Raw genomic sequence first — 12,185 nt, 5'->3', positions numbered from 1 at the left:
GTTGAACAGGCACATAATGTGCACTTAATGGATCTTTTTCATCGAACCGTTTTTCTCTCATAGATGAGAGATAACAAGACAAATGAACTACAGTGTTTTTGACCTTTATCCACCGATCGTTAGGCATGCAATTAAAGAAGCCTATGGTTTCCTGCAGTAATCTTTCGGGTCGGTTGTGCCTGTCATTTCTTTCGATTGACTACTGGCGCACGCTTTAGTAGTTAAGAATTGTAAGTATTGTAAGTATTGTATTGAAGCTCTTCCAATACCGCAATGAAGTCCACGCCAGTGTTAACCAGATAGTGATCATCGAGGCATGCGATAAACGCCGTTATCATCGACATGCAACCCTTGGAATCACCATCAGGCTGTTTCAGCGCTCCGCGAATCCTTGGATTTGGGCGGGTCTGTAAATTGCTGTTTTTGATCATGGCTGATTATTTAGCATGTCAGTAGACCTAGTTCGGTGGATGTCCAAATTCTCGAGGCTTCGAAATTTTCTTGAAGCAGCCGTACAGACCCGCCAGCAGTCTTTTAAGTGTTTATTGGACTGGTGCATATAACATGTTTATAAAAGAGCTGAATATAGCCGAATTATAACCGACCGGGATCTTGGCGGTCGGGAAGCGTCTTCCAAATCTGTCTCAGTGGCCGGAACAGTTCCTATCAGCCAGTGAAGAAGATGAACTGACTGGCGATTAAATTGGGTTGTCACAAAAGTTAAGCCAGTCAAACTCGCAAACCATGAGTATTGGAAGTTTGCAGTTTACATCCGTAATTTTGTTATTGCAGCTGTATAAATGTTGCGTTGCGTTCCAGAAGAACACTGCCTAGAGGCAAATTGTCTTGAATAGCAAAGCAGAATGCCGTCAGAGGCCACTGCAAATTTCACGCGTGTCTGACCTGTGAGTCATTGTATCTTCTTTCTCCATCGCATTAGCAGACATTTTGTTGTTTGTCTCAGCTTTTGGGTGCACGTTGCTGGAAACCTTTGGGTAAGGTACACAGCGGCCTGGTTCCGCGTGTTGTGCCACAGTACTCGGAGCGAGTTGAGCAATGTCACTTTCAAATGGGCCTACTCCACTGCCAAACTAGGCCTCTTGCCAGCTGCTGGAATGCTCTTCGTCTGCATGAGAGGTTTGCCCCACATACACACAAAGTTATTGTTGATAAGTTTGTCACCCGGCTCAAAGCCAGTATTCCACAGCACAGAATCAACGTTTATGGCGTATGGTAGAAGCAGAAGCTGAAGCGCCAAATAAGAAATGATTTGCCAAGGTCGCGCGGAAAATGTAGTCAGGGCATTTCAACCACAAGGTTTGGAACGCGCTGAGCAAGAATAGAATAATACATGCTTGTGTGAGAATTAGGTTCCGCACGTATATCAGTATAACCGGATGGACTAGAAATCCAGAACTCAGTGCAGTGTAACTAGTAGCACGTATGTATTCGAATTGGCGCATATATACAGCATATGGAATATTAAAACAAGGGAATAGTGAATAGAGCAATGAATAAATCATCAATCATTGTCATCACATTCGGCACAAATTGAATAAATGTGCGGGCTTTTGCAGTTCAGTGCTGGGTTTGATCGCACTCTTTCGGAATCCACAAAGGATTCATTAGTATTTGAAACAACAAGAGTGCCGTTAACAGACTGACCTCTGGTATTAAACTCAACCTGCTCAATGTGTTTCCGATGACAACAGGGATCATCCAAATTGAGAATTGTGACCGTCCGTTTGCCACTTGATGAAAATATTCTTCCTGTAGCAGGTCGTAGATCGTTGCCCTTGAGAAACGTAACATCAGCCGTTTTGGCACAGTCAAGGCTTGTGCGCAACGAGCGAGATTTAAATAGAAACGCGGGAATCATCCCAGCAACGTAATGAACGGCGTCCCTTCATTGCAATAGAAAATTATTAATCTCACGGTCCAGTTCCACAAAAGAAGCAGGAGGATGAAGTAATGGCAGATTTCAGTGTTCGGACAAAATTCTCAGCAAGCCCATTCGACTGGGATGTCAAGGAGCAGTAAACAGATATCGACATCTAAGACCCTTTAGCCATTTCCCGAGGAATTTTGCAGTGAAATGCGTACCGTTGTCAGTACCCAAAGCAATTGATACACCTTCATGGCTGAATACTTTCCTCAATGCTTGTTGTGTGAAGTCGGCACTTGGAGACGTAGTGAGAAAAACTTCAGGCCTACGTGAAAATGCGTCAATAATAATTAAAGCATAGTGTTTGCCGAGAAAAGCACCACAGTGGTCAGCATAAACTCTCTGAAATGTTTCACAAGTACCTGGCCACGGATACCACTGTGAAGACTTGTTATGAGTCTTATGTGCACATTTACTACAATTCTTAGCAGTATACTTGATGTCAGTATGCCAGCATGACATCATGATAGGTAGGGCGGTGGCTCATCCACAACTTCATGAACCAAAGCGGATTCTACATGAGTACGTGAATTGTGAGTTGTTCGCATCTGAATGTCGCGCAAAGGCGAGCAAAGGCGAAGAATTTGGAGGTGAGGGATTTCATAAGTGAAGCGGGTTATCGCCTTCGACATCTAATTGCATGCAACGGTTGTATGTTTCCGACTGTTCAGGTGTTAGCTCTCACAATGAATTTGGGAGGGTGAACACGTTCGCCTGTTCAGACGTGAAAATTCAGATGCGTTCAAAGTGCGTTGTTGGAGTAGTGGGTACACGCACTCGCCTCGCATGCCAGACGTCCGGGGTTCAAATTCCGGCACGGCCATTGGATGTGCACTGCTGATGAGCTCTTATAAGAGCGAAAATCGAGTACAGTGCTTCCCTTTGGTGTGGACTCACCGGAATAAGTACGCCAGAACAGAAACACGACCGTTCAAAACGAGAGTGGTGTGACTGTGGACAAAATACCTATCCCGCAAAACCTCAAAAATTTGGAAAGAGGAGGCAAGTAGCTGGAACGTTTTGCGCCGTATTGACTATCAGTCAACCAAAACCGCATCTCAGTCGATTAATCAACCTTGGTTTGAAAGCAGACCCCAAACAATCAGCAGTCTTCCTGAATTCAAATGCAATTTTTGTCTTCGTTCTGTAGATGATTACACTTCAAAGAGAACAACATTCGAAAAATCATAGTTCTTATCAAGAACAAGACTCCTTCGCCAGTTCGAGGTTAGCTGAACAGAACGACTGAACGGGAAAAACGGGTTTGAATCAAGGATGTTGTCGCTACCCCCGTACTCCATCTGAACAAGGACACTGAGGTGGTCACAGGGTAAAAATGGCTATTTTGGTGTCCCGCACAACTCGGTGGGTTCTGTTTGTTACCTTATTTTCCCGTATCTACAAAGACCGTGTTACGTCAGATGAAGTGCAGGCAAATTTGCGCTCATCAATGCATAATCGAGCAACTGTTAGCTCGAAACTGCCCTTTTTGGGGTGTTATCCTGTCTATGGCGCCTAAATCATGTTGAAGGCTCCGAAATGAAAGAATTGAGCTTCTGGTTCACCTAGAATAAAAAATCACGGGCCTCATGATTCAGGTCTTGACGACCTTGTCATTGTGCGATGGCATACATGCGTAACTGAGAGAGCTACGAGAACAATATACCAGACTATTCCATAGATTTGTGGTTTGATTAGCCTGCATACACGTGTTGTTGTGACCCGGAGTAATCGCTGTTAAAAATCTGTGACACTACAGTTGCCGTTTCCTGAAATACTGTTAAATAATCGTTCAAAAGCGGTGGGTACTGAAAGGCAAAATCATCGAAGAAGAAGAGATGAGGGAAAAACCAGTTGTTTTGGTACCAGCTTCTGAGCGGTGTGCCACTATGTTGCTCTACACGTGCCTAGTTGTTCACAAGTAATTTTTGTCGTAACATGTGGAAGTGAGCAACTGGCTTCCATTGTTACTATCAAATCTATGCACCCCAGATGGATGGCATTGTGTGGTTAGTTGCAGAAATCTGTAGTTAACTACGATTTTTACGTTATTGCTCATATTGGACACAAATCATGACGTAGTCGACATCTACAGGTGTCCTACAAAAGCAAACGCCATAATTTCATACTTTACAATTATAGCAGACTTGCTGAACTTTATTTTCTGTTGATGGTTCCAATCTACCGGTTCCCTAAAATTGACGGGTCTCAAAGGTGTGTTTGATGATCGCACGAATGTGGACCCCCTGACTGCATTAGCCAAGTTGGAATTCGGTTGTTTATGCAGGAGTTATTTTTGTACCGAGTATTACTGTTGGTCAAATCCAAGTTGGGAGTCTAATCCAGAATCCATAGATACTTTGTCGGTTTCAGTCGGCAAGTAAGTATTTATTTGGAAGGATACCTAGAGCACCATCCATTCGCCCCCACCCCGCAAAATTCTGCTTTGAGTTTTCTCGTGCGAGTTTAGTCAAAAAGTTGAAATCGCTTATTTTTCGCAGTTCTGCAGTAAAGAGGATAAGGTGACTGGATTGGTGAGCAACCTTGTGGTCAAGCAATAGCAGTTTTGTTTATAGTCACACCACTCTCGTTTGCAGGGACGTCCTTCTGTTCTGGTATAATTATTCAGGTGAGTCCATACCAGGGGGAAGCATTGGACCGAGTTTCGCCAATGACCCTGCCGGGATTCGAACCCCGGACATCTGACATCGAGAAGAGCGCGTAACCACTTGTGCGATGCGATCGAACGACGACCCAGTAACTGTCCCGGTTGTGACGATCGATTGACCCACCAGTCAGGATTTCACAGTGAGGTATTGTTACACAAGCTTGAAACCCACTGGGCAACATTTTGGTTGCAGGTTTAAGATTTTGCGGGACCGGTATCCCGCAAAACCCAAACTGCAATAGCAACTTGCATAACACTTTGGCAGATTCGCGTATCGGTGGAGGTCTCACTGCGGATGTTAATGCACGAGTTTTGCCGACCGCGCTTACAGATCCACCGCATGTCAAATATGCATTATGTATCTGTATACGTACGGACCACAAGTTTGCCTGTTTTGGGGTTTTTCCACAAACAAATCTGAATTAATTTATCGTGGAGCAATCACTCCCCTTTTGCACCAATATCTTTCCAGGTGACTCATGCGGGATATGACGTAAGAGATTTGCCTCGCACGTCACTTGTTGAGCGTTGGATGTACCGTTCGGACAATACACAAGTGATGAAGAAGCCAGAATCCTTTTTCGTCATGTGATGGAATGTATGATTAGTGACAAAGTCGGAAATAGAGAACCGGTTGGCCGACACTGCTACAAGTGAAAATAAAAACTGCGGAAAAATTACTCATGGTTTAGAAAAGCAGTGTAACTCTCATTACAGGTACAAGTTATGTATGAATGATAATGCTGAGAGCCAAATGAACTCTCCACCATGAATGAGCAAAGCAGTTTCTGATCTGATTTCAGTTAGGTGTCCGTGATGTTCTCTCGCCGACATTGTGTTTTGTGTTGGGTCAAAGTATACAGGTTTGGAAATTTTTGTTTGCATCCTAGACAACTATATTGTCTCTCCACCGCATGGCCGCCGACGTGCACATCAAACGCAGACTTCGACCGCAAATGTTTTCCACAGCAGTGACATAAATATACATCTCGTTTTAAAAGACTAGAATAATGGGTCTTTCCGGCACACCCACTGGCCGCCATCAGCTCCCAGTGATGCTCTATCATGTGAACCTTGCGACCTTCGGGTAACTTGAAATGCGACGCACAGAAATCACATTTGTATTTCTTCAGGTCCGAATGCGTTACAAGGTGCTGAGTAAGCCGGCTGCGGAAATGAAATCCTTTCGAGCATTTAGGACACTTGTAATCATAGCTCATGAACTCGCTGTCCTTGTTTGATCGCTTATTTGCTTGCTTTTCGGCGCCTGATGTGTGTGCGTAGGTGGTGAAGTTGAAACAGGTCTCCAAATTCCCCGAAGGCTCATATTCCTCCACATCTAAAAAGACAAAACGGTTATCTAATCCCGATAGGCTAAAATAGTTTTCCACGTTGTCAGATAAACAAATGACTCTCAACCGGTGATGTGGATAGGTGGGCGTGTCTGACAGCCCTGCGCGGACCGATTTCGCTGTCTTGAATCTCACTTATACCACGATAACGGCAAGGAATCTACCGTTACTACGTCACATTACATAAAGGGGAGACGTGCGATCAGCTGTTGTTGTCAACCAAACCAGTCCCTATCCTATCCGTATACATATTGCGCAGTGAGGCATAACTTGGATCTCCAATATATAAAAAATTATTGCGTCAGCTGAAAAAAGCAACCGGAATCCCTAAGTATCCAAACCTTATCCCGGAGCAAAATTCCTCAACAACGACGTTTTCCACCCATTCATCATCCCTTCACCATAGAGTGCGCTCAAAATCTTGCAGTATTTCCTACAGGTGCCCTGTTGGCTAACCGAAATCTCCTGCCTATGTCGCAAGCAGTTGGTTGGTCAGCAGAACCGACTGTCTAACGGCTACTTAACGGCGATATTCGTTATTGCAGTCCGGTGAGGCTACTGTGCGTCAACAACTGACCAGGTTACCCAAGCTGATCACATGTCTAAGCCATCATGTCGCATCATCGAGGATGGAAGAAAAAACAACCGCCGCTAAATGCTCTGGTTGTCACAAATTGGTACAAGAATTGTCTGCGAGACCTTCTTGGCAGTATGCAGACAAAACCTATCAGTGCGCGATTATGAAGGTGAATAAGGGTTGTTTTGGCTCCTTGTGATGTGCACTAAATAGCATCAATTCACACCATATGCATACTGGTGTTTCAGACCTACAGAGGGCCCTCCGAACCGGAGGCTACACCGTAAATAGGTGCTACATTCACCACATTTGATCCGTATTTTTACTGCTACAACACTAAGCACAAACACTGGAGTATGTCACTGGCAACACAAAAATCCTCGAAGCCTTTCAATTTTTAATATTGCGGAACAAATGCGAAGAATTTCGATCTGACTCGTGCGCAGTCGTATCAAATGTTGGCCATGCTCTCTCAAGGTCACCAGAAAATCTGGGTTGCACCACAATAGTTCAAATTCCGGTTTCATCAACCTGAATGGGTTATAACCTAACACCCATCTATGTCACGTGATAGCTATTGATTAGCTAGATCGAAACCTTGGTGTTAGATTGCGTAATATGTGGGTTGGTTTATACACAAGATTGCTCAATTGTTTTCTGCCAATACAGCGTCAATTTGGTCGTTTCAAGAACAGCATTTAGAGCAACATGAAAACGTTTTGAAAAGTTTCATTTTGTCTGTGAGTTAGCCTTGTGGCATTATTTGAGCACCTTAGATGGCTTCACATAAAACCGGGAATCCACACACCGGTTACCTAAAAATAGAGTCGGACGAGATGACCAGTCCGAACAACGTTTTGCGTACGTTGACCGGGTGACTGTTTTCGACTTGACGTGCTAACCTCTCCGTAACGGTGAGTAACAGTCCACATTTTCTAGGTGGTTGATGAATTATGGACCCTCAATATCCGACAATCATTCGGTTAGTATTTTGCTGCCAAATTTAGTAACGGTATTCGCGGACTTACTTATAGGTGCGTAGGAATCAAACAGATTGTCCAATACACCGACTGAAAATAAAAGAAACCGTATTGGTGTCAAAGTTATATCATGTTCATCACTGATATGTTTGAACTGTGACGGTGTGGCTGTGTGGTCTGACTATATTGTATTACATTATATATATTATTACTACGCGATGTGTTTTGATATATATCCTAGTGTGTTTCATGATATTGTGTATATATTATGTTATATATCGCATTATATTATATTAAACGACATTATTCTACTTGATATTTTATTAGATTTTGTCACCGTATAATACTATACGGTTATTGTAAGTAATCGAAAACCGAAAAGGGATACACTCATCAACTCACACTTCTTTGCGCAACCGAGTTGGATGGTAATTAGCGCTACGAACAACTGGGCTCCTCTCGTCCTGAAATTCACGTTCAGTAGCATTCTGCGTAGCGTCGTTTAGAAGTTCGAAGAATACACTAGTTCATATAATGTTACTGACATTCTGTCCAACCAATAAAATATCAGCACTCGTCCAATCAAATCTTTGCAGATTTTAGTGTGATCACCTAGATACTTCAAGGCTTTCCCGAATGCAAAACTGCGCTGTTTGCATGCTGGAGTGAATGTGTCCGCAATGAATTATCAAGAGTGATGTGAACGATGTAAACGGGCAGGTCTGCAAATTGTTTGTAGAACATTTGGCGCAACTTGTGTTAGGTTTGCAAACTTTCACTATTTGGCCTGCAACTTTCTGGCGAAAAGAATGGTTTCGGTTGAGGAGAGCGTCTGGAGAGCCAGCTAACATCAATGCGTTGAACCATATATTTCAGAAAAGTGAATCGTCACGCAAATTTCATTGGTGATTGTTCGACTGTTTATTTTTCGAAACATAAAATTGAAGAGCTCGGTCGGGTAGGGGCAGAATCTAGGGTATCAGAGAGAGGGCAGTAGAGCTTAGTCGCCCCGCCTCAAAGCTGGCTCCTGTCTGAGTAAAGGAACTTATGTGGGCTTGTAATTTAGTCATGAAAATGCATGTAAGGCAAGGAGATTTTTGTCAGTATTGTGGCATAAATGAACCTAGATCCAAGACGCTCTGGTTGTGTAAAGATGACTTCTTGGCGTTTTGCTCCAAATAAAATACAATAATGAATGAAATGCGAAAAATAAAGTCACTAGTTGAGCTCAGAAAAACGGTAGTCGAAAATTTGGTGTAGGAAAATGCAGTCTTGAGTGAAATGATATGATGCGGATCCTGCAATGTCGTCAGTGTGGCAGAACGTGTTGTCAAATGAATAGCTCGGGAAATGTAATCAGTGTGAAAATTGGCGTGCGGATGCTGAGAAAGATGTTTATGAATTCAAATAAGGCCAATTAGTTCGGTAGATAATGTTTTTTGAAGGATCTCCTACCAATGCACCTGCAACCGCGGATCATATGAGTATTTGCAGGACATTCCGGTATGATGGGGTCTGCTAGTTTGAAAAGCCATGAAGGATAATAATAGCTGAGTAAAACGCAATTCTCACATCATCCTCTGGAATTTCGTCCGCGTTATGGTGGTTTCACATTTTGGGAGAACAACGTTTTTAGAATACAGGTGTGTCAGAAATTCCAGTTAGATCAGCCAGCCATTTTCGACCATCCATCTAGTCTAGTAAGTCATCCAGCCGGCCATGGTCTAGCGCGCGCCTCTTCTCACCAGATTTTTGCAAATACAGTTTCCTATCAATCGTTACGGATTAATTATGAAGCTAAATGGTCGTGTAATAGTAGATACTACTAAGACATGCGATTAGTATGTGGTTCTCACGTAAGCCGGCGTCGCATTGATTGAAAGTCGAGATTTCTTACGGAATTTGTGAAATTGCTTTGTAGCGTTCGTTTCCGTCTGAGTAATAGTCGATGCGTATCCAAGAACGTCGTATAAGACGACAGATACTCCTGTTTTTATAAACAAGATTCATGTGATATCTTTGCTTCCCTATCCAGTAAATCATAACTGTTCAGTGGGTGCTTTCCAATAGAAAACACCATTGACACAGCCTTATTCCTTCCACCCGTAGATGGAAGAAATCCCCTCAGGTCTCTTGCTAGGCACATATCAAACGAATATGTTCATTCTATTTGTCGTAAAAGAAGCGTCTGTCTGTACATGTCTGTGGAGGCTTTTAGTTGCAAGCAACATACGTGGAGGTGTGACCCAATTCTGGGTGATTATAAAGGGACAATTTGGTCAGTGCGCAGTGCCATAGAAAAGCGACAAAATGATCGGAGTTACTCGAAGTCCCGAGAATTTTTAGCCAGTAACAATCATTCTACACTTCACCAAATGCACTAACTACTTTGAGTAAAATAACTGGCCAGAAAATATTTGCACAAGACCGTCCCTGATGTTCTCCCTATGGGGTACGTTGCAACTTGTCCGAAAGTTTTGGCGTATGCTGTGAAATGAAAATTCAGCTCATGTCACCATGTGAACTCACAAGCTGACCCAACGTCAGTACTTTGCTCCAGTAGTTCAGGTGGGAAATTCGGCATCCCAAGAATTGGAGCGGCCTAATTATCCTGTCGGTTATTGAATGAGGTGGTGTGATATGGTGGTAGAAGTCCTGGCATACTTCAGGGCCGCTTCCCGTTTGGTAAGTACGGGGCGAACCGAATGCAAGGTGAAGAGTTCCAAACAATAACATAATAAACGTGCAGAGCCGCTAGATAATCATATTCTAAAACAATTGAAAGATAGCATCATCTTGGTGTACGCCGAAGTGATTTACAATACACAGAAGCCTAGCTATATTAGAAGAAACAGCTCCGAACTTAACGGGACTACATAACTGCCAATGGAATAATCGTTTTTCATTGAGACAGATTTCATTGGTTGTTCTTCACTCGCCGTGTCAGATGAGTTGTATTCTTAGTATCACTGTTTTGACCCGCTTGTACGCGACAGTGTTCAATAGAGCAGCTGGCTCGCAAGTTGATTGACTTTTCTGGTTTTGTCAAGTGCACCAGGCGATCAGGCGGCTATACAGACTGGCATTCAGGTTAGTAAGAGGGCATTAGGGGAATGTGGTCCACTACAGATTGGAGACGGAATAATTGAAAATCGAACTCCAAAATGCCACTTCTACGTGAAGAATTGATTTCGACTTTGTAACAGCATCAGGCAAAATTTGAAGAGTCTAAGTTGAGGATAGAAGAAGCAATACTTCGCAAATTCGAAACTCAAGACCCAGACACAACTGAAAAAATGAAACCTCCTTTGATGCTATTGCAACGAGATGCCGATGTCCGAACCCGATTGGTAGGCAAGACTCATCAATGAACCTCCAAACGGTTACCACGAAGAGTCAAAGTCTGCTTAATCTCAAGCACGATACAGCCATGATGGAACGCAATAATCTATCTCAGTCCAGCCTCGTGCACACTGTTTCGAAGATTGTTCAAAGGCCGGGTGCGAAGAAACAATCGGGGGAGTTCAGGAAGCCATCTACGCCCCGCTGGCAGTGCGCAGTGAATAGCACTTTGTCCGTTCCAAGAAGCACCAGTGACAGACGTGCCTCCAAAAAGGACACAAAGAAGAGTGGCCCAGGACAAGCCAGATCAAACGAATAACGGTTGTATGGGGTGTTTGTGCACTTACAGCCGAGGTTTGAAGCTTAGGAAGAGGAGGAATGAGGGAGACAATGGATGGAAACAGTTTCGTTTAGTGAATGCCATGATGCATCAGATAAAACGGTGCCAACAGATAAAAAATCTAAAAGTAGATGATGGCACACCTAATGGACCCAGCAAAAGGTTGATTGGTTTGCTGACCGAGAAACCAATTGCTAGCTGGGCCAGAGTGGGTGCATAATTTTCAGGAGCTAAGGACTTTGTCGCCTAGTTGGATAGCAGGAAGCTGGCCATTCGACTGGCTGAAACAGACGATTACACGATTACACACACAGTTTCCGGAAGTTCAAGGCTGTGCTGACTCCGGCCTACTTTTGACACATTATGACCCGTCCCGTGATATCGCTGTTGTGTCTGATGCATCCACCTACGGCGTAGGAGCGGTCATTTCACGTACGTTTGCAGATAGCCTGGACGACGCTATAGCCCACGCCACTCGATCCTTGACGGGTTACAATGTTTCTCGGTTACAAGCATCAGGTGTAAATCCGCTGACAAGATCGGTCAGGCGGTAGCACTACCAAGACTTCCAGAAAATAAACCACCGGACTTGGAAGATTCAGTCATAGCTCAGATCTCAGCTGGACCGGAAATACGATGTACACAGATGGAAGCCGTCAAAGGTAGCTTAAGCACATTTGAAATGATACGCAAAGCAACCGCACAGGAAGAAAAGAAGACCCACCCCTCGAAGGGGCCAATAACTCCTTCGAGTATATCTGATCGGGCAAACACAGGAGGCTGGAAGCTAACATACTGTGTGTGCTGCGTGCCGAAGTGATTTATTCTACACCGTAGCTTAACTCAAGTGACGAATTCAACATCAGACCGTGTGCGCTATATGAAATCAAGGAAATGGCCGACAGGTTATGATCTTACAGCGTTAGTTGCAAAATTCAAGCATGCATGGTCACTGTGGATCGAGCTCACGAATCGGGAAAT

At 43.8% G+C, this 12,185-nt stretch overlaps 1 protein-coding gene across 1 annotated transcript in view; it reads right to left on the bottom strand.

The window, feature by feature from the left end:
* The window catches only part of T265_03733 (hypothetical protein), a gene marked incomplete at both ends in the record, with an annotated part of 49,867 nt that overhangs the window by 32,129 nt on the left and 5,553 nt on the right, over nucleotides 1-12,185 (bottom strand). The window contains 2 exons of the mRNA XM_009168280.1: nucleotides 5,647-5,952; nucleotides 7,571-7,612. Coding sequence (XP_009166544.1) covers nucleotides 5,647-5,952; nucleotides 7,571-7,612 — 348 coding nt within the window. The remainder of the gene's footprint in view (nucleotides 1-5,646; nucleotides 5,953-7,570; nucleotides 7,613-12,185) is intronic.

The sequence above is a fragment of the Opisthorchis viverrini genome (assembly GCF_000715545.1).
Source record: "Opisthorchis viverrini unplaced genomic scaffold opera_v5_54, whole genome shotgun sequence".
Lineage (NCBI taxonomy): Eukaryota > Metazoa > Platyhelminthes > Trematoda > Opisthorchiida > Opisthorchiidae > Opisthorchis > Opisthorchis viverrini.
This window is presented reverse-complemented; position numbering and strand designations above follow the sequence as displayed.